The sequence below is a fragment of the Dermacentor variabilis genome, chromosome 7, assembly GCF_050947875.1.
Source record: "Dermacentor variabilis isolate Ectoservices chromosome 7, ASM5094787v1, whole genome shotgun sequence".
In the NCBI taxonomy this organism is placed as follows: Eukaryota; Metazoa; Arthropoda; class Arachnida; order Ixodida; family Ixodidae; genus Dermacentor; species Dermacentor variabilis.
Genome location: NC_134574.1, coordinates 117,718,911 through 117,742,415, shown reverse-complemented (window position 1 = coordinate 117,742,415; position 23,505 = coordinate 117,718,911). Strand labels below are relative to the sequence as shown.

The following is a 23,505-nucleotide window of genomic DNA, read 5'->3' as shown; positions in this document are numbered from 1 at the left end:
AAATGTGGAATTTCCCAGGGGTCGTGTAAATGTGCTCTTAATTTTACTCTGCGGAGCAAAAAATGCACCCTCACGAAAACAAGGCACTGTAGGAACCGCATTAATCTTTTTATACAGTAACCTGTCTAGAACGTCACCTAGGTATTTGGGCCTTGAAACAATATCTTCCTTCTGAACCCTGGTGGAAATGCTAGGACTACAGGACCAGGTAGCATGAAGACTAAGCCCCTTGCAGGCATGCTATGCCACATGCCTGCAAGTGTGCATGCAGCACAGCACACTTGCAGGCCTGTCACTCTTGTATGGAGACACAAGGCTGCTGCACACCACCTATTGTGCCAAAGCAGAACTCGGCAGCGTTATTAAAAGTAGCCAGTTGGCATAAAATTTTAGCAAGCACACCAATTCATGTGCATAAAGGCACTGTGCAGTCATATGTGTGCCTGGCCCCCCGACTAGTTCAAGGTGCTTTCAGTGTTCAACGTGTAAGCCAAGACAAGCCAAACAACATGTGGAGAGGCAAGTGTTTTGTACGTGATCATCAATAGTTTTTTAATACTGCGGCTTGCAATTTGTGGCAAAGATGCTATACAGATGCTAAGTTCTTCCTCTACTTACCCTTTGTTTTTGTTTTGCTTCTACAGAATGTCCTATGAACACATTTAATTTTTAATTTTTCTGCCGTTTTCTCCAATCTGCTCATTAACTAGTTAAGCAGAACTTTACTTGTTCACACCCCCCAAGATAATGCAGATTCTAGAGTGACAGAGTTGGCCCTAAATTGCACATCCGCCTTTCCCACTTGTCTTGCACCATCGTGAAACCCAGATATTTAACAGTAACTAAATAAATAAGAAGGCAGACGCAAAAGGTCATCCTTACCTGTGTCTTGTTTCGGCAGCCCTTACATTCAAAAGTGTTGTTGCGCAGGTTGGCAATGGCCAGCAGGCCACAGAGGTTGCAGATGTGTGCTCTGTATGGATCCGACACTTCAAACAGCCGTTCACGCAAGAACTGGGCTGCTCCGTGCGAGATCTGGCAGTCACGCTCCATCTCGCCAAAACGCAGGCCACCGTCCCTGCACATCATATTCAACTATGACACCAGCTGCAGGCAAAGTTTATGGTTTCAGCACAAGAGGACAGTCCGAAGAGAAATACAACCAAATTGATTAATTTATTAAAGGCAACACACTTCCTTTATTTCGTTTAGGCCACATTCTCAAATAAGTTGACCTGTTTGGGGACGCTTGTTCGATGTCCCATACATTCAGTGAAGTTCTGTTTCGCTAAATTGATTAACCTGTTAAAGGCCGTGGAATTTATTTATTTCCCTTTATTTTGTATGGGTGAAATTCCCTAATAAGTTGATAAGCTTCGGGATATTCATTAAGTGAACTTCCGTTTCACTTCACCCTTCCAGCCTGCTGTGATATTGCAACACACCAAATTCGAGTGCCTAAATATGAATGGGATCCTTAACTGTGACAAAGTTGGATTCTGACGTCATATATAGTCACGGAAAAAAAAAAAAAAACGAAATGGTGTTCTCCCCACAGTGGGCTCGGGTTTGCTGCCCTACGCTACATTCTACCGCCCACATCTTTGGGGCAAAACTCAGGAATCAGAATGGTCAATTTGGTCAAAATTTAAATTCTTTCCTCACAATCCTCAGGTGCTTCTTTAAAACACGTGGAGAAATAATGCTACTTTTCTAGTGTGCTGCCGACAAAACTAAGCTAAAAAATTGGGCTTCAGTAGGGTGCCATTGCACCACAAATAGCGCGCCTTTCCGTCTGTCGCAACATCACCATCTTGGCACCTTTGCATTTTCATGCGCGCGCGCACACACACACACACACACACAGGCTCATATTTATTCAAATTACAGATACTGGCACAAAAGCTATAAAGCAAGCCTCTTTCTTTTGTCCCTTGCTGCCCAACATAAAATTTTTCAACATCACTTCATCGACTCTTTCACTACGCAGCACTATGTGATGTGTTTACATATAGTCCACACCGGTGTCCCATTGCGTCGGTGACCCTTATAAGGTTCATGTCCCTTCTTCCAACACAAATACTGTATACTCCTGCGTAAGAGCTACACCCTTGTAAATGAGCCTATAAATGTTTCAGGAAAAATTATTTTTCATAAATTACATGTGCATGGGCGCAACACCCTCTCTTATGTGCCCAATTCGTCAGCCATGGCCAACTTAAGGCAGTGTCCCAAAATTTTCACCTCGTCGCCCCTTCTCTATGTGCAGCACGAGTTTGTGCCGTTTTCCATAGACAAAGCCTTCCTCTGGGTACCACCCCGAGGACATGCGCTACGAGGCTTTTCCTGTCATGCACTGTTGTGTAGTAAGCTTTGACTGACTGTGCCGAGTGCATGGCTGTTATTATCTGCAACATTCTGTTCACATTTCATAGGAGAGAAAAAAAAAAAAAACTTTTCTCAGCTCGCAACCTTACAAGCAACGAGACATCAGAACCCACACCTGAGGACAACTGCACCTTTGAACAGCACAGTATTGGGAGACTCCTCTTTGGTTGTTTCTGCAGTTGAATGCTAGAAGGAAGCGCACCTACGAAGCCTCAGCATCGTCACATTTGTATCCCAGCATCCCGTGGTTTCTCTGCCAAGATTCCCCCATCTGCATGAGTATTCTTACATAGGCCTACCGTTGCACGTCACACACGGACTTTGCATTTTGTAAGTACAGTTAAACCTAGCTACCTCGCATAAGTAAACTTCATACAAGTAATCCAGTTCGTAAAAATGGCATTTTACAGTATTTATTCGAATTTAGGCTGATAGTTTTTTTCAAATAATCATATACCAAACTCTAGGGTCGGCTTATTCAAGGATTTTAAAAACGCGCGTTTCTAATTGAAAATGATAAATATGGTGCATAACTAGCGCCACCTAGAAAAGTCAGTATTACAGCCACTACTAGCTGCGCCAGTAGCCAAGTGAAGTACACGAGCGATGTCGCCATTTTGACCTGTGTTGTATCGGTATGGTGGATAGTACCAGCGTGCGGCGTGGCGTTATCGTAGCAGCACCAAACAGGCGATGCCAATGGAGTGGGGCTTTCAAACAAAAAGGTGTGCTAGCCACAGAGGCATCATCAAATGTTCAAGTGTTCAAGCAGGGCATGACTTCAACATCAATAAGAAAAACGTCCATTGTTGGAAGGGGTGACGGGAGATGCTTTATGCGTGTGCAGCAACAAGGCGATGACAGTGATAAGGAAGATAGTGACGAGGCTGGCAGCGATAATGACTCAAGATAAGCTCAGCATGTTCACACTGAATAAATACTGTTTCACAATCATCACTTTTTTGTTCGACCTATATTTGAGGCAAGCTTTTTTTTTTCTTTCTGGCTTCGGACAGTCGGGGGTTGGCTTAGAATTAGAACCTGGGCCAGCTTAGATTTAGGTAAATACGGTACTTCGTTATACAAAAATTTTACTACACTGAAGTTAGATTTTGCATTCAAAGGAGTACAGTCATTGACCAATTTTCTTGTGTGGATGGGGCTATAAAAGATGTTCAAATACAGCAGAATCTTGCTCATATCTTCTGGGAAAAAAGAAAACACGAGAAAGAAATGTACTAACCAGGAAAACATGCTATTCAAAGTCACTAAAAAATTTTACAGGCTCCACTATAATTGACAAATACGTAATGCAAAGCATTGCAGCAAGAGACGCTGACACACTCCAAGCCATTGGGGCTGGAGCGGCCAGGGACGCACATAATTTTTATGGCTTCAGCAAGCTTACGTTCGCGCTCCTTGAACTCAGCCTGGGTTAGCGGCATCTTCGAGCGGGTGATTTTCGTGGGAAGTTTTCACATGCCCACTCGGCGCGAACTGTTGCAGCACGATACACCGACGCACATCTAGCTGGTGAGGCCAGAGCGAACCCAGATACACGTTATCGTTTTCCTACTGTGTAGCGGGACAGCGACAGGGAAACAAAACGAGATCGAGCTGGAATACAATGCGCCTACGATGCTGCCAGGGCGAAACAAGATGCTCACTTTGTGCCACCTGCAGCAGGGAATAACAGCGCACTTGGGTTATCGCCCACTGTAAGTGTACAGTACGCTTCCAACAGCACTATGCCCCACACGACAAAAGTCCACACTCAGCTGCGGGTTTCTAAAATCTGCCCTGATCCATGGGCCGTACAATGTGCAGGCCTGGGTTAGGTACATCTGATTACAGCTTACCTGGCCCTGCCCTCCATAGGTTGCCGCACGAGAATCTGGACCGGACCTCGAGCTCGGGAGTGGATCTTGTCATCCACCATGTGCTTCAGCCGCTGATAGTAAGTGGGTCCCAAGAAGATCTGTGCATTCACTTTTCGGCCTGTGTGTCCGTTGAACATCACCTGGGTAGCAAAACAGCAACCTGGGTAGCAAACACTTGTAAAACGAAACCAGCAGAAGAAAGGTTTAAATGCTTCCTTTCAAATGGATGCGTCACAGTCTTCCAGTAGCATAACAAAACCATTATGAAACAACAGAAACACGAAATGCACAGGATGGGCGCTGGTAGTGTTTGTGCCTTCATCTTTGTCAGGTTGGCATGCCGTAAAAACCTGCATTTTTTAAAAAAACAAGGTGCAAAGCAGCAGGCACCTATCGCCATCGCCATCAGGTGCAGCGATTCAATGATCTTCAATTTCAATGATTCAACTTCAGGGATCTATTCGTCGCGATTCAGCAAGCTGGCACTGGTATATGAAAGATGCAGTAAATGTGTTTTTCACTGTTTGCACTGCATCATCAATGCAAGCATACATATCTTAGCCAGTGGTACAGCAGGAAGGGGTGGCGAAACCACAACTGAATGCCTGACAATGCACCAATCCCTAATAACTTTTCAGTCTGAACGCGCTCAATCAAAGCTCCTCGGAATATGAGCTGCGTATTGCGGAGAATACAATGGTTTCATGGTTGAAAAATATTGTACTTTGTTTTCTTAATGTTTAATTCCAACTTATTGTTCTCAGCCGTACCGACATATTGCTAAGCCAAAGGTTTGCTTTTTGTTCTAGACTAAACATATCTTGACCCGAAAAAAAGACGTTAGTGTCGTCTGCATGAAATACAATATCTGGTGTTAGAGGAATGTTTAGATGTCATTTATATAAAATAAGATAAAAGTGGCCCAAGTATAGACTCCTGTGGGACACCGTAATTTATCTTGCCCATTTGTGACTGAGTGCTACATATTCGTATACTGAAACGGATCCATAGGGTAACATCTTACTAGATTAAGGGGCATACCTCTTATTCCATATTCATTCCACTTTTGCAAAAGAATTTCATGCTTGATCAAATAAAAAGCTTTCTTAAAATCAAGAAATATGCCAACTGTATGATGTTTTTGCTCAAAATGTTCAATAATTTGATCTTTAATAGATAATACGGCCTTTTCAGTACACTTGTTCTTCTGAAATCCATATTGATGTCCTGTTATATTTTTGAGCTACAGAAGTTGGCAATTCGCTCATATATGGCGCGTTCTATAACTTCTGAAAGAAATTGCAAAACAGAAATTGGCCTATAGTTATTCGTGTCATTTTCATCCCCACCTTTGTGAATAATGGATACTCTAGCTATTTCACTGCAATGCGCTCCTTCTCTCCGAATGGAGACGTAACGCATCGAGGTTCTGCTCGTTGAACGTAGACAACAAGATGCAGAAAAACCGGCTTGACTTGGAGAAGAATGCTTTGTATTAAAGGAACACCACGGGCACTCAACGGCTGGTCACAGCACACAAAGCGGTTAGCAGCATACCAACTCTTGGCTAGCAGATGTGCGGAACCTGTTTGCCGATACACGGGAACGGTATACAAACAAGGGAAGCAGACGACGTCGTCCGTCACTTCTAGCAAGTGGTAATGGCGCTGTATATATATATATTTTTTTCTGTTGTGGTATGAAAAACATTACTTTTTGCAAGCGCATTATGATACACCTACTCACATTTCAAGAGTGAAATTTTCCAGAGGCTACTGCATGTCTAAATTATCTGAAAATATACTTTTTATGCAGCCAAAATTTCATTGCAGTTGGCCTATAACCTTGTGCAACTAGATCCCGCCACCCACCTAGGAAGCACTGTTTTATTTCAATGGTCCTCATTATGTTCTAAAGAAAAAGCATTCGACGTTCACCAATTTAAAACACTTCGTGCATTAGTAACACGTCTGCTCCTCCGACACGACACAATGAAAACTTATTCCTTGTTTATGGTTTCACCTTCGAGTGAAAAAAATTCATAATGTTCCAGTTCAAGCAAAAATAATGTTGTTTTTTTTCTGGTTTATGGTTCAGTTCCGGTGCAATACCCTGTAACCACTCAAGCTGTTCCATGGTGTTGCTAATTTTCAGCAAGAAATGAACTAAACAATAGAAAGATTACGGCCATGTTAGTGGACATGCCAGACATACAAATGCCTTCATTACCTCATTTCCTCTTAGGTGGTAGCCATACTCCTGAAGGAGGTTGGAGATCTTCTGCACGTTGACAGAATCATTAAAAGGCGTAGCATCACCAATTTCGCCCTTGTTAGCGGAGACCTTGCCTTGCAGGCACTCAATAAGATGGCCAATGGTCATACGAGAAGGGATGGCATGGGGATTAATGATGATATCTGGTGTGAGTCCTTCAGCTGTAAAGGGCATGTCCTGAAACAGAAAACCAGTCATAAGGCCCTGGAAGCATACTCATATTTTTATGCCATGTTTTGTAGATTCAGTAGCAATATCAAACAAGCAAAACAGGCGTAACTGACCGATGAAAAAAATGTTGAAAGCTCCATATTAATTTCATGCTAACACAGTTTCAAAGAAATGGCTGAACCTTCATTCTTAACTTGGTCCCAGGTGCCTACACTTTAAACACGACATTGTAATAATAGTGCAACAGACAGCATAAAGTCATTATACTATTACACTTGAAACATCAACATAGTGAAGTTATTTTTCTTTTCTTTTTATGTTTTACATGCCAAAACCACTTTCTGATTATGAGGCACGCCATAGTGGAGGACTCTGGAAATTTTGACCACCTGGGGTACTTTAACGTGCACCTAAATCTAAGTACACAGGTGTTTTCGCATTTCGCCCCCATTGAAATGTGGCCGCCGTGGCCGGGATTTGACCCCGTGACCACGTGCTCAGCAGCCCAACACCAAACATAATGAAAGTTGAAGGGGGAACTGAAATACCTCATTACACTGTCGACCTCAAATGAACTGAACTCAGGTGGAGTTGCAGAATGGTTCAATATAATAATTATTCTAAACATTAAATATGCCTGTCTGAAGCTTATCTCTAAACTCCACACGTCTCTGGACATTTTCCCGGTGTCGTCAAATGCAGGAATCTAACAATCTGATACTCCACAGCCATGTAGAATTTTAAGCTTGATTGCACTTTTCGGGCACAAACTGTTCATGTAGCAAAGAATACAGGCGTGTGCTTCGGGTGCATCATTAACGCCTCGCTCGAGGATAGAGCTTGCACGCTCGGTACCTGACGCTCCGCCAACAGACCTGCCTGCCGACCGTTCTTGTTTGGCAATTATACTGCCTTATACACTTAGTTACATTTTCATGGCTGATTAATACGACACTTTAACAGCTGCAGATGATGACTGCCGTCATGCCAAAAAGCATTGAAAAGGCATTTGTAGACCCACCTCTTGCCGATAGGTGATGCCACAAGTGCCTTTCTGGCCGTGCCGGCTGGCAAACTTGTCCCCAATCTGTGGGATGCGCACAGAGCGCACGCGAATCTTGCAGAACTTGTAACCTTCTGCATTCACAGTCAGCATCACCTGGTCCACAATGCCCGTCTCACTGTTTCGCAAGAATGTGCTGGCGTCACGCTTGGTGAATCGCCTGTTGGTACTCTCCAGCTGAAAAGAAGGTACCACAGCTTTGTCAGCTACTGTAGTAATTATTGCTAGATGCCAGGCTTGCATTACAGTGAGATCTCAAGGGTTCAAAGTTACTTAGCACGTAGCAGTGCCTGAATTAGGAAAGCGAAACTATGATTTCTTTAAGAAGGAAAAAAGAAGAAAAAAAAAAAGACAGGTTTGCACGCATGTGTTACAAGTATAGCACATTACATATTGACATATAGTTGATATGAAAATATAGAGAAATCTCAATAATTTGAACTTTTCAAACGGATGAAAAATATGCTAGTATGTAGCAGTACCTGAACTAAGAAAGGGAAACTAACTAGCTCCAAAAGCGCTTACGTCCTTACATGTCCTCTGAATTTGTGAGCAAAGCTTCGTGTCATTCACCCAATTGGTCTAGAATGTTGGCGCTGAAACAGAGGTTTGCGAAACCACACTGGCGTCACGCACTACCATTGTGAACACGAAGGCAACGAGGCAGCTGAGGCAAGCAATGGACACGACACTACGAGATCAAACATGGCAGCACCCATGGAATTGCTGGGAAAAGGGTCTATAAAAAATAACTGCGCTATGGTGTACCAGAATGGGACAGTGCGTAGTCCATATAGCAAAACAATGGGAGAAAGGGGAAGCTTCTGCGATGACGCCACCAGACAGGCGCTGCGATCGAACCGTGTACCTAGCATGCGAAATTTAAATACTCTGTGCAACACTTTCTGCATTTATAAACTAAAATGCTCTCAAAACACAATGGAAAATAATATAATTACCAAAAAATGAATAACACAAAGTGCTAGGATAAATCAATAACCCCATATAAGCTGGCACATTTACAATCACAGATCATGTAGTGTCCCTGATCGTCTGCTAAGTATTTTGCTTGCAAAAGACAAACACACACTTGTCTGCTTCTTCCATTCGGCAAGCACACATATGCTTTTGTTATCAAATTATTTCGAGACACACGAGGATGAGAAGCCCGGAAGGAGCACCTGCACCGTGCCTGGTGGGTTGCACGGTATTCCCTCCATGTTGCATCAGCTAGAAAAGTGGCCACCAGGTTTCAATTATAAAAAAAAAAAAAATACTAATAACACCCTGTGACGAATGCAGCCACCATAGTTTGGACATATCGCTCCGCAAAATGACGCCAAAGGACAAGAACACAGCCAGTGTTCTCAATATGCCCTATCTGAAGAAGCCCGGAGTTGTTCTCACTGTTGCGCACCAAGGTACTGTCCCAGGAAAAATACATGTGCAGCATGAACAAGGAGGTGCTAAAGGAACGCACAGATCATAGAATGGCTGCTGCACATTTGTATTGTGCAACTTCATATTCTGTAAAGCCATTCTTGGAAAACTGTAACACTTATACTGCTACGTATTGTTTGTTATTAATACGCAACAAAGTTTAAAACATCAAAAAATAATTTTCTGGCATTGACACCCTGTCACAGGCACTAAAAAATTTAGTGAAAATTACTTTTCAAGGGAACCAATTAAGCACCCATTGAAACAGGCTCAGTGCTCACAGAATAGGATTCAACCTGCAATTCAAGAAGCTGGCCTTACATCATCATCATTTTCTGGCAGGGTGATGGTCTTCCCAATAATGACATCATCTCCAGACACCCTGGTACCAGGCGCTATAATGCCATCGTCATCTAGCTTGTCGTAAATGGCATTTCGCATGCCTGAAAAAGACATTGCAGATGACACCATGAGTCCGGTGACGCTCACACAAACACTGTTGATTCAGCTGATTTATAAAACACCTACCCTGGCAGGTTTCTCGTGTTGGCTTTTCAAACTGCTCTTCCTGGTCTCCGACCCGCTTGCATTCTGAATCCTTGTACGACCGATAAAACACGGACCTGACAAATAGCAAGCACATTCCATTGCAATGGCTCTGCTACATGGTGTGCAGTCTGCACTACCAAATGCGCGCATAAATACGGTGCTGTTTATGCAATGAAAACCCGAGCAAGCTCATAGTTTGTTTCACCGATTACCTACAAAAACTGCCTAGGATGATGCTTTCCAAACTCTCATGACGCGAAAAGAATCAACATCAGCCTATCTTATGTTAACTGTGTGACAAAAGCCCCTTCCAGCCATCCCAAGTCTTAGAACTGCCAACTATGCCTGCATTTTTCCAAACCTCATTAGCCCATCTAATCCTATGACATCGACTCCATTTTCCTTCCCTTGGCACCTACCTCACTACTTCAAGAAACCACCAGTTCTATGCATTACATGACTTGCCCAAATCCACCACTTCCTCCTAATCTCAAATAGTTTATCAGCTACACCTGTTTGGTCTCTATCACACTTGTATGCAATGAATTTCATGCAATTGCTTGTAACCAATTATATTATTTGGTATTTTTGTAACTGATAGATTACTTTTTTACTTGGTAACTGTAATTTTATTACTTTTTTTTCAGCAACCATTAGATGTAACCAGTTATTTCATTTGCGAGACAAGCTCTAACAGGCGAAGCAGCTTTGGTCACTTAAATTTGGCGGGAACCATAGAGAACACCAGTGGTCACGCCACATAGCAGCCTCGCGTACCAGCATTTATAGATGGGCAAATCTGGTTGCTCTGCCAAAGATTTCAACCAACGCTACTATGGCTCAATAGCAACAACCACATCAGTTGTTGAAGCCAGCAAACCAACCATGGGTGATTTTTCTCAGCCTTTCACCGGACCTACCAGAAGTGAAACCACAGCAATACTGAAGCACTGCCCTTCATAAAGGACCCCAACACGAACACGGCACCATTCAGTAACCCCATTATTGTGCTCAACATGTCCATATGTTACAACACCACACTTCCCTCCAGTGTGCACACTGAGTTTTCCGCATGGTTGCCTGGTGTATCGGCTGTAAAACAATGGAAGATGACCGCCGAAATTTTGAAAAGCAACTGTCAGTGAAGAACGTGTGAAGGGCTGCTGAGAACGCAATGAAAGAGCCAGGATAGCTCATTCTATTTGCTGTACTAGTGTGTTATTAATGAAGGTTTGGAGGAAATTAAAGTAAAAGTAATTGATTACATTTCTGTAATTGCTTAATCTCTTTCCTGATGCAGTAATTGGTAACTACAATCAATTACATTCTTAAATGAAGTAATTGTAATTGTAATCAGTTACTTTTTTGTTACGTATTCAAGCCTGCTCTCTAAAAAAATGTGAAAATTTTAAGTTCAGAGCACCGAAAGCATGTGACACGACTGTGCTTGGCATCTAAGATACCTTATCTTTTCGACAAGCTTTTATAAAGTGTAAGAGGAGCACATCACTGTCACCAACCTTCACGAAAACTAGTTCTGCTGCTATCCTATGATAAAATTGCAATGACAATGGCTTTTGACAGTAGGCGGCTGCTTTGACAGTACGCAGTTTTCGGACCAACTTTCTCGAAAAAAAAAAAGCAGGTGGTAAAATTGGGCAAATAAGAAATAATTTACTGTGAGCTTCCATTTTCAAGGCTTGAGATTGTGACTATTTGGTATTCCATCCTGAGCATAGCTGAAGTGTGATACAAAAGACGTCTACAAAAGGAAAGACATAAACGAGCACTTGTCTGTCATTTCTTTCCTGTTTTTTCCTTTGTACTTCAACTCTATTCCACTTCCGCTTTAGAATATGCTGAAAGCAGGTCAATAACCAGCATTTTTGCTGAGAAATAATATTTTTTCGTTGCACGCACTTTCTCCTAGTGCTATAAAGACAGATGCTTCAGCCACTGGAGTCACTGTTAGGATAACCACCGGGGTCAGGCACAAGCTTTCTGACCACTCAAGTTCAAATTTTCCAGCAAGGTCTAATTTCAGGATCAAACTAACAAAAGCTTTGGCCCATAGAAATGTATGGGTACAAGCCAGTAACTTATGTTGGTTTCGGATTAACCGGACTCTAATTAACGCAACTCTACTGCAATAGTTTTGGAAAACACGGGCATTGGAGGTTTTATTAGTGACACAGGCTATAATCGATAACCCCCATCAAAGCTCATGCCATATCTACATATATTATAACAGAGTGATCAAGCAGCACTCATCTTGTTTTTGTTTCTCAAAAGAAGCTAGGATGTAATTAAAAATATAGATGGCCAAATCTCCCAAGCAGTTTAAAATTAATACCTGCGCACGCATTGATTTTCTATGTCCTATCATGATTTCACTGTCTCATGCATAGATTTATGCACTGCATAAAACAAATCACAACAATAAGTTGTAAAATGTAATCTTGAATTTGACACCTCTGCACAATAGCATGCTGTCATAAGGAGGGACTGGGCTAGCTTTCTTCACGTAAAAGACAATTCTAATAACTGAGCGAGAAGAATCGGGGAAACCAAGAGGCTCAACTTTTTCATTACTAACAGCCACAAGGCCAACAGGTAATGAAACCAGGGAGGGCACAGAAGAAATAAACCTTTTTTTTTAATGAAATGTGGAAAGAATAAAAGAAAACACAGGGGAAGACAACTAGCAGCTGGTGGGAGCCAGGCCCTCAACCTCCATGTGGTGGAAGCAATGTCCACCCCAAATGAATGTTCGCAGCTGTCTCTCTCTACATGTTCTTGGGTGTTTGAGTATATCTGTTGATCCTAGCCCTGGGAGTGTTAGTAAGCACCACACACAGCTGTGGCAGTGGATGTGGAGGATTTGTTCAACTGGAGCTGTCAAGTAATATATAACACTGCTAATTCTCTGCCGTCCTTGACTGCCTACCCTTGGCACCCATTGTGTAACTAATAGACCACCGGTTATTTGTCCTACACATTACATGAATTGCTTAGCTACACTTTCTTCCACTTAATGTCAACTAGAAAACTGACTACCCATGTTCATTCTTTAATCCATATCGCTGTCTTCCTGTCTCTTAACATTACGCCCATAATTTTTCATTCCATGACTCATTGCATGGTCCTTAACCCTCTTGGCCCTGATGTCCTATAAAAAGGACACAAAGAACAATTGTTCTAAATCGTGACGCAAATAGTCAGCAAACTCAAGAAAGAATACGAGCTATTCTCCATACACCTCCGCCAGCACAGGTGACAGTTTCTTCATCCTTGTCTTCCTCAGAAAGCCTTAGTGGTGAAAACAAAATGGTGGAAGGCAAGAAAGATGACTGCAGCAGCATTTATGTCTTTTGGCAATATTTTGCTCAATACCTACTGTCTCGGTAGCGATTATTACTTTATTTGTTGTTCCTGATATGCTTCGGGGTGTACTTATAACAGGAAGTTTTGCCTCTCATTTGCGTATAGCCCACAGCACACCACGATCTACATGCCCTAAATATAAGACACCAGGGCTCAGTGGTTGTGAAGTGCCCTGCATGTGTTGAATGTATAATGAGGGCGCTGTTGCTTGTGACAGCTTCCAATTTCTTGTTCTATTACTTCAGAGGTGATAAGTTGGCCTGAGCTGCTGTACCCAGCGGCATGGAAACTCCTATAGTGAAAAGTCTGTTTATCAAGGACCCAAATATGCTTGCTGTGCTATAGGATGTGTGGGTGTTGGAGGTAGAAGACAATGACAATGAAAAGAAGGATATACAGTTTGCATTTGCAGGCTTGGGGAGCAGTAACTGCTGCACTGTAGATGAAGAATTAGCCATCTAGGACAAAACATATAGGGGTGGGCGAATAGTGAAATTGAGGTTCGAAGCGAATAGTGATTTGGTCGAATAATTTCAAAGTGAATGGTTCGAGTAGTACATATCACTGCAGAACCTTACTAATTCAGATTTCATGGGAAAGAAAAGCTGTCTGGGTCCGAATTAACCAAATGTCGCATTTTCAAGGGTATCCAGAAAGCAACAAGCAAATGCTTATTAAATAATGTTAACATGCATTTGTTAGTAAATGGATGAGCAAATACTTTTGCTATTTTGCACAAAAGCAGTGTGGAAGCTGCAATTCTCATCATCTCATGACTGATTGGCTCTCGCAGCTGCGATCGAGGCCTCGCAACTTCCTTCGCAGCATGGCCGCAGCACATGCCTTCATTTGCGACAAGCTTTGCACTACCCAGCGTTCATTCCGATCATTTTTTCGCCAGCAAGCTGATCGCCAACTGGTCACACGTCCATCACGATGTAGCTGGTGCTCTCCACCTTCGACAGCTTTGCATCAAGTCAAAACGAAACAACTGTTTGCTGCAATCGCTACGGAGGAAACCGCCACCACTACCGTCGTGATTATGAACTGCGACTTTGCGACTTGAGGTAGAAGATGACGATGAAAAGCAGGATACACAATTTGCTTTTGCAGGCTTGGGGAGCACTTTTGCTGCATAGTATACAAAGAATTGGCCATCTATAACAAAGATACATCCGACAAAGCGACTGTCAAGTAACATGGGAGCTACTCAATTACAATGATGAGCAGTGTATAATGAGACCAAAGAATGTTCTTAAGGCTTTCACGAACAAGAACCATTGTCAGATTGCCATCATGCAAGTTTTTCTACATTTAAATGTGTGCTACAGTCAAGGATAACCCACAATTTTGAAATACTTTGTATCACTCTTTACAACCACCAAGCCCTGGTGTCCTATATATAGGACATGATGGCATATCTTGTACAGATGGGGTAATTCAAATGTAATCAATATTTTGGTGTTTCTTAGGTGGTATTAAATCCATACCAAACGATGAAAAAAACATTATGCACGTTAAATAAATTGAGGGCTCTTTCGTTAACCTCCAAGTTTCTGCACCATAAGTTAGTACTTTACTGAACAACAAAAGCACAGACGTCGCGCCACCTATGCAGACCATTTGTGCACTGACGGTGCCAACTGCATAAGTGGCAAAACATATCCATGTTTTCGTTTTTCATTGTTGAGTAAAGACAGTGCCGAGTCAGTGACAGTGACAGTGACAGTGCCCGTCAGTGCCGTTACACTGACGAGTAACGTACCACTAGAATGCCATGACTGTACACTTTCTTTTTCAAGGATAGCAGTATAACTGCCAGCCATGACTTGGTAATGCCTGCTGTATGTGCTACATGACCTAGATATTCATCTTTAAAATGCTTTAATGGGAAGAGCCAGTACTATGAGAAATCACCTCTGTAGCTAAACCTGCTGACCTTGGCTGTTCATGGAAGTGGTGCATGACTGAAGCACGTTTGTCGCTAAGCTGCAGGAATACCTCCTCTCCATGCCTACTGAGGTGATATGCAAGAAATATATTGTCCAGACTCATACAAGCACACAAGGCAAGGGTATCGTTTTATGGGAGGAGCCTCTCAAGCATTCTTAACTTGTTAACTATTAGTATAGACATTCAGCCAAGTTTTGCATGCTTGCATTAGAAACCTTGGCAGACGGGTTCTATATGCTCCAAGTTAGCATAAACCAAGGACTGTCATGATGTTGACATGATACAAAATGTTTAGAAGCAAATTACACCAGATCACTCTCCGTTTCCCAAATGAGCATTGAACTAGTGGCAACGGCTCCAGTGGCACTGAAATATGCAGGGCTGTGCACTTTACTGCCTTCAACTTTGCACAGTTTAATGTTTTCCTAAGGTACAGCTTGCAGGAAGGCAGTAAAGAAAGGTCTGGCACACAATGAACTGGCAAGCGTTTGATGTGCTGACACATCAGCCATGCATAGTAATGTGATGGTACTACAACGCTGACAGGCCTACCTGAAAAATCCCCGGTCGACTGCCGAGGCATTGACAATGATGGAATCCTCCTGGTTGTATCCCGTGTACGACATAATAGCCACAATGGAGTTGATGCCAGCCGGCAGCTCACGGAAACGAAGGTACTCCATTGAGCGCGTTGTGGTCAGTGGCTTGTGGGGATAGTAGAGCACATGGGCAAGGGTGTCCATACGCACATGAAAGTTTGTGATGTAGATGCCCATAGCTTGCTTCCCCATGGCAGACTGGTAGGTGTTACGTGGTGACTGGTTGTGGTCAGGAAAAGGGATGATGGAGGCGCACACACCAAGAATCATGGATGGGTGGATTTCGCAATGCGTGTAGGTGGAACAATATGCAAGTCCCTTGTCCTGCAGGTCATCAGGTGTCATAGACAGCATGACCGTCTCTTCTTCAAGTGTGTCAATGTACTCAACCACTCCACTCGCCACCAAGTCTTGCCAACTGTAGTTATTGTATTCGCGATCCTTGAGGTTGTCAATGTGGCGTCGCTTGAGCAGAAGTTTCTGGTCTTCAACAATGAGGAGAGGCCGGCAGATACGACCTGCATCTGTGTAGATCCGAATTTCTCGGTCCCTAATGTCTCGCACCATTGACACTTCCGAGACAATGATGTCCATCTGTCGGCGCAGCTTGCGGAGGGTGTTCATCAACTGGTCAGGGTCCCTGTGAATGCCCACCCAGCAGCCATTGACAAAGATTTTTGTAGCTTCTGCAATGGCTGAGGGTGCTATCTCTTCCAAGTTCTCCATGCTCCATTCCTCCAAGAACTCAAGGATGGGTGAAGGCTGTGAGCCTACAGAAATATAGGACATGAGAGCTAAATTCTTCACCAGGCCAACAGCATGGCCTTCTGGTGTTTCGGCAGGGCAGATCATACCCCACAGTGTGTTATGGAGTTGACGGGGCTTGGCAAGTTTGCCATCTCGACCAATGGGAGAGTTGACGCGCCGAAGATGTGACAACGTTGAAGCATAGGTTAGACGATTGAGCACCTGAGACACTCCTGCCCGTGCTTGATGTGCCTTCTTTTGGTCACCCCAGTTTCCTGTTGCCAGGGAGTAGCGGAGTCCATCAGTTATGATACGGGTCTTGATAGCCAATTCAAGGTTAAAGTCCTTGCCACGGTCTATGAACTTCTGAGCATACATGCGTACCTCCTTGGTGAGATTACGGAAAAGACCCCGAAACAGGAAAGCCATTAGGGGACCAGCCAAATCTAGACGCTTGTTGCCGTAGTGATCACGGTCATCTAGCTCTCTTCGCCCGAGAGCAGCAAGCAGCAGCCGGTGAACCATGTAACTGAAAAAACACAAAAAGACAAAATATACATGCAAATGAATGCAACGATTCTGTTACTGCTCTAGCACAGTTACACATACAGTTCAAACCAGTTTACTGAAACTTAAGAGTGATAAAAAATATCCACTAAGTGTCAAGAAATAGAGACATTACAAAACAAAATGCAGCTCTTTAGAATAAACGTAACTGCCACACCTGGCACTACAATGAAACCCTTAAAATAGGAATCATTAGTGCCACAAAAATAAATACAACAACGCATATTACTGTGGAGGCTGTCTAAACAGTAGCGACAAAAACAAGGTGTTGAATTTGTTTCTTTGCTGACGAGATAAGCAAGCTGCGTGTGCTTCCTCTCTCGGCCCTACTTTCTCAACTATCAGACCAGATTGTTCCCTCTCCTCCACCCAAATCCTCTTCGCGAGTCTATCAACAGTGTCAGTCCTAACAATAAAGTTATTGTTCACCACCAGCCAGCGTGTCATACATGGTACTGCGCTGGGACTAGCTGTTTACTACACAAGGCACTGTCATGTATCCGTCACTTCCTAATGGCAATTTGTGGCAGTCCCATTTTACTCATTACGTAACTGATCATAAATATGCTCTAGGAACTGCTGACTGTTTTCCACACAGGATGAGCTGCACAAACTGAATTCTGGGGTTTTACGTGCCAAAACCACGACTTGATTATGAGGCACGGCATAGTGGAGGGCTCCAGATTAATTCTGATCACCAGGGGATCTTCAACGGGCCTCTAATGCATGGGACATGGGGGGTTTTGCATTTAGCCCCCACTGAATTGCGGCCGCTGCAGCCGGGATTTGATCCCACAACCTCGTGCTAAGCAGCGCAAAACCATAGTCGCTAAGCCGTAGTGGCAGGTCAGCATTAACAACTACATGTAGCAGGGTGGTCTATAAGTATACTCATCTTGCCATTCTTACAGCATGTATGCATGGTTTCTGCCCATGCCATCATAGAGGTAGTCCTCAACCTTTCAAGATTCTATTTCTTGACATGGGAAACCATGCACAGTGGTAGCAGTGCAAAGGTCAACAGAAATGAAACCTTTGCCAGAGGTTGTTTTTGAATGTATCAGTGTGTGTGCTGTGAGCCCCATACTAGTCTATCCTTATAACTCGTACTAGCCTCTGCGGCTACAGGTTCAATCAAGAACAATATGTGTAAGCTTGTATCGGATCATAAATAAGCTTCAACTACTTCTACTGCACCTGGAAGCAGCTATGAACTCCACATAAACTAATCACTTTAGAATTCCATGTGAACACACAAAGGAAAAAAAGAAAGAGAAAATGCCGTATTTGTTGTCTGACAAATTAAGCACATCCAACCAGTTGCCTAAGGACTACCATCAGTGGCAGCCTTTGCAGCAGTGACTGCCTTTTGAAACAAACTGGACATAGATTCTACTCTGGCAGCCAATGACCGACCTAAGGTTCTAAAATAATGCCTAGTTTAAACATTCCTTTTTTTTTTCACCACTTTATGTAATTTGCTGGATATTTTCATGCATGCATTGTTTGCCTTATTGCCAGTAACCAATTTTACAAAATCGTCGTTGCCATGCTATCAGTTTTTTGTGCAAGACCCACTTGCCATATCGAAGTTCACAAGCGCTGTCATTTCTATAGAGAAATGGCACATCATATTGTGCCCACGCTATGGACACTGCAGTAGGTTCTTAAGCTGATCGGTGGTCACTGGCTGCTCTGATATGCATAATGATGAATGCGTAAATAGCAGTTAGACAGGTGCAGTGTTTGATGATCACAAACCAAGTGTTGCTTTACTTCCTAGGTACAACTTCGCCTAGCACACAGTTCTACCCTTCCCATTCTGTCCGTCGGCTAGTGTTCCTGCCTGAGCCTCATTACTACCTTGTGACAACATCGTAGGATCAAGTACAGGGCTCAAAGATGTGACAGGATTAAATGAAGGTTTGCTCAGCCAAATTACATTTAGATGGTGAAATGTAGCCAGAAAACACCCCGAAGACAAGTGGGATGGTGTCACCTGGCCAATCTTTCGCCTTCATATCTTGTCTACTGGACATCTTTTTTTCTCCCTTTCCTTGACACACCCTCTACCACTTGGGCCAATGAGCCATGCCTAATACAATAGATGAATTACTGACTCCTTCATAAGCTTTCCAAGATTCGCAATTGCATCTTGCAGCCATGCAGCTAGCTATCTTGCCCCTCCACAATGCTAATGCACAATCAAACTTGTGTTGCCACACAGCAGCCCAGTCCAGTGGCAGCCCCACCTTTAATTCAAAGCAAATCTCATATCTGGACTTTTTCACCAAAACACAGCTGCAGTGCACTTTTAATAACAGATAACTCACCCAAGGTAGTAAGCCTTTTTTGTTTCACAAAAGTCGCTCACACCAACGTGGGGAAGCATTTCTTTCTGCAGGATTTCCTTGGAATATTTGATGCGCTTCTCCTTGGTGACACCTGGGCGGGCTCCACGCGAACCGATGAAGTTCAGAGCTACGTTTTGCTCCTGAATCACGAAGGCTTCATCTAAGGAAGGCTTGACCATTTCCATCATCTCGGGATCTTCAAAGTCATAGATGATGTGTTCCAGTATGTCACGATCGGCCACAAAGCCAAGTGCTCGAAACACTATCATTATGGGAATCTCTTGCTTGATGTAGGGCAATATGGCTATGATCCTTTGGCCAATGGCGCTCTTGCGAACTCCCTGCATAAATGTAAAACACAAACATTGAGGTGATTACAACATGGGAACTCGGTGCCATGCATTCGTTACAATTGTTCCGACCTTCTTTTTATCCTTTTTAATTTGCATATGATCATGTATTTAAAGTTTATTTTGTGTCTCACGTCATACTCAGGCCTCTGGCAATCGGACTAATGGCATCTCAGGCTATAACTTGCCAACTGGTACGGATGTTATATGACCTATTAAAATGCTGTAGCCTACCGACTTTAAAAAGCTGAAATCTTTGTTACAGTGAACTAAATGTAATAAATCTGGATGAAATGGCATGGCATGTTAATAATACTCTTGCCTTTGACTTCCTGTGTATTTACGTAAGATTGGAATGTGAAGGGTGAAAGAATAAGATAAATATTTACAACGAGGAAGGATCTTCCTTTTGCAAGAGACAGGCATTCCAAACTGCCCACATTCATTGCATAAAAAGATGGTAAACATCAATGGTAGAACACCTATTGATATAAATTGAACTAAGAAATGTTCAGTGATGACTATTTCTTGAATTTAGGTGCCCAGGTGGCAAAATCATCACAACACTTCAACACGATTATTCCAAAATTTTTCATCGGGAGGTGACAGTACAATGGCTCAATAGTTGGGTTGGTGTGAAAGGGGGAGACTACTAAGGAAGACGAAATAACTGATTAATAAAATTTACCATTAAATATTTCTGCAAATGACCTCAAGTCGACAACAAACTTTTCTGTCCTCTTTGAGCAGTAACAGCACTTAATAACGTATAAAATGTAGCTGTATGAACTTGTGGCATGCCATGCTGTTCTTACCTGGCCTCCCCTGGCCAGCATGTTGACCCAGAGGGTGCTGGTCGGTCGGGATGAGTGCTCAAGGCATGAGCGGCACTCAGCCTTGTAGGCATATTTGGAATCTTTCATCTGAAATACGTACACTGTGTTGGTTGCCATCTTCTCCTGTGCTATCAGCACCTGCAAAAGACAAATGACCACGAGGTAAAAAAATGTGCAAGCACTGCAGCTTCAAGTGAATGCAATTTTCTTGACACATTTATTACGTATAATAAGCGTGCGAGTTCACTACCAATGCAAAGGGTGATTTCACGGCCTTTGTGATGTGGTGGAAGGCTAACACTTTGAAGTGCAATGAGCAGTGGTTGATAGAATAGTGTCAGCAAAGCCTTGGTTGACTAGCGAGGCTGCTTCACTGCACTAAAGAAGTAAAATTACAAATGATGAGCAGAAAAACATGCCACGGCACTCTTATGTACACCATATTTACCTATGCCACCAGTGTCTGCAAAGTTTCACTCCCCTGACACTGCTTCTGCAATTCCTACAAGCTCTGTACCTCCAATAGCGACACAACCTTGGCAACTTCGTCTGCGAAGACAATAATTAATGGCTGCCAAAACGCACACCACATCATCCCAGTGCATGGTTTTGGTCATGCAATGACAAGGAAAGACTTGGCTGCAGTTTTATGCCCCGAAATTTCAAGCAGTAATTTTGGAATTTGCGTTTTGCATGACCAGACTGCACATGAACCTAGTAGCCAGTCCCAGAAATCTTTCTGACAGGCATCAATAGCTTGCACAGATTTCATGCAAAAGCACAGGGAGGAAAGCCAGTGGCAATCTGAATGAGAACTGTCAGTGCCGTGTTGAACTGCTTATGCTAACAAAGCCCAATGTCTTAAACCCTATTTTGATGCCCATCTACAAAACCAACCTGGTATTTCATTGTTCAGTAACAGCATGAAAAGAGGGTTGCTTGAAAAAAAATCACTTCCATGTTAACTGTACTGTTCTCCCCATACCATGAGGAAACTAACACAAAATGCTTTGATGCTCCAGCGTTTATAAGAGCAATTGCTACAAATTTTCATTGCAAGGCTCCCTTCAAAACAATGACAGACACGCTGCATTTTAAGACCTGCACCGTTCGTTCATACCGCTAAGAAAGTTCATGCAGAACGTTTGTTCAACTAGGTGTCGATGAAACCACGAATCTTGCTCGGTGCCAAAATGAAAATGAACATGCCAAGCACTCATGCGCTGTGACACAAATGATGAACGTGTTGCTCTCACTCGACAGAGGCCCGCAATAAAGAGTGATGGGCACAGTTCAGCTTTGCATTAATGATGCAAAGAGCTGTCCCCTAGGGTTCTTTCTCCCACAATCGGAACTTTGCAGGAAACACAAAAGCGAAGCTGCCCATTCCAGTTTGGTCAAGCACTCTGCCTCCGTGATGCTTTTTGTTATAGTAAGGAACACATTAGATAAGGGTGTATATTGTTTTCCACTAAGAAACCATAAATAACTGGGTGCACATAGATTTGGGACAGCATAAGAATTGGGTAAATAGTGCCACATACAACAGCAACGTGTTCGGGCATTATTTCTGCCTCTTCTTCTAATTTGACCCATCGGATAATCAAATACATACTGTCGGACCCGTTAAGGTCGAAGTAATGTATGTTGACTGCATTTCTTATTAAGAAGCAATGTACTGAACCCAAGTATTTGCTGTAAAAATCTATGACAACACATTGAGCTGGCACAAGAACATCAGGACGGCCTTGCCACCCATGTGGCTTACCAAGCTTGTGAATGTGAGAGTTGACATTTTGCTACTGCAGAAGCATTGTTTATAACATAATGTAACATAACACTCTTTGGTATCTCTTTGAGAGGCAACGCCAGAGAAAGAGGACTTTTTTTTATTGACAGTGGCAGTTTCGGCGAAAAAGCCTTTCCTGTTTTGCATTTGTCTTGGTTTATTTTGTCAGCTTCATAGAAAGACCGGCTGCAAATGCTGGTCCTAAGGCATTCATGACAGGTAGCCTTACAACATGGACAAACTTTGATGGATGCAAATGCCTTGGTTCCAAATGTCCTGACTGCATGCTTCTATTGTCAGATGCCCATGGCATGTGTGCAGGCTTTGAAAAATTGTATTTTAGTTTATACTGTGAATATTGAAAATTTCATAAACTTACGTTAAAAACAGTCTACACTATACTAGACGTAAGCATAATTCTAAAATAATAATGGAAAGGCTGTTCATCATTAAAAAAAATATTTCAAAAGTATCTGATCTTTTATTCCTTTCTATTTGCTCCTACTATAATACTACACATTAAACCACTTAAAACACGAGCGCTTATAGCGCAGAAAAACGCAGCCTTTTCCAACTCATGTTTGCCCTCCCATAGAACTCCATGTATATGCCTACCCTGAGGGGATACGCGACTCTCGCGCGTCCTCTGATATGTTTTTCCCGCATGGCGCGTATCCTGTAATCCGGCTTCGCCGCGTGGCCTGCGTGATGCCCGCGGCGGTCGATGTGGTTGCGGCGCAGTGCGAGACATGGCGCGAGTGTTGCGTTGCTAACGCCGCCTTACGGCAGGGTTACTTGAGGGCGCAGGGGAGGACGGGCTGTCTCTTCCCCAGCGGGTCGGCGAACGGCGTGGACATCCCGCGCGCCGCCGACCCAATTGCCATGTTTTTGACATTGCACGCAAGCAAATCAGTTCGAGAAATGGAACCAGATACTGTATGGCAGCTAAAATTTCGGTCGCCAGGGGAATTTCAAATAATCAAGCAGGTCTGAGAATTTGGTCAGCGGCTGACTTTACCCTATGTTGCCTTTTATTTTTTCTTCTGTTTTACTTTGCCTCATGCGAAGACCAGGAGTCCCGACATCAACTTTTTAACATTCATAAATTTAACAGACGCAAACATCCAGGTCGCATTCTTCGATTCTCAGATGTGTGCAGCT

At 43.1% G+C, this 23,505-nt stretch overlaps 1 protein-coding gene across 1 annotated transcript in view; it reads right to left on the bottom strand.

The window, feature by feature from the left end:
- Nucleotides 1-23,505, bottom strand: part of Polr2B (RNA polymerase II subunit RpII140) — a 179,240-nt gene that overhangs the window by 3,881 nt on the left and 151,854 nt on the right. The window contains exons 6-14 of the mRNA XM_075699122.1: nt 20,535-20,693; nt 19,349-19,710; nt 15,655-16,977; nt 9,745-9,839; nt 9,538-9,659; nt 7,735-7,953; nt 6,498-6,719; nt 4,248-4,408; nt 883-1,078 (exon numbers count right to left, since the gene is read on the bottom strand). Coding sequence (XP_075555237.1) covers nt 883-1,078; nt 4,248-4,408; nt 6,498-6,719; nt 7,735-7,953; nt 9,538-9,659; nt 9,745-9,839; nt 15,655-16,977; nt 19,349-19,710; nt 20,535-20,693 — 2,859 coding nt within the window. The remainder of the gene's footprint in view (nt 1-882; nt 1,079-4,247; nt 4,409-6,497; nt 6,720-7,734; nt 7,954-9,537; nt 9,660-9,744; nt 9,840-15,654; nt 16,978-19,348; nt 19,711-20,534; nt 20,694-23,505) is intronic.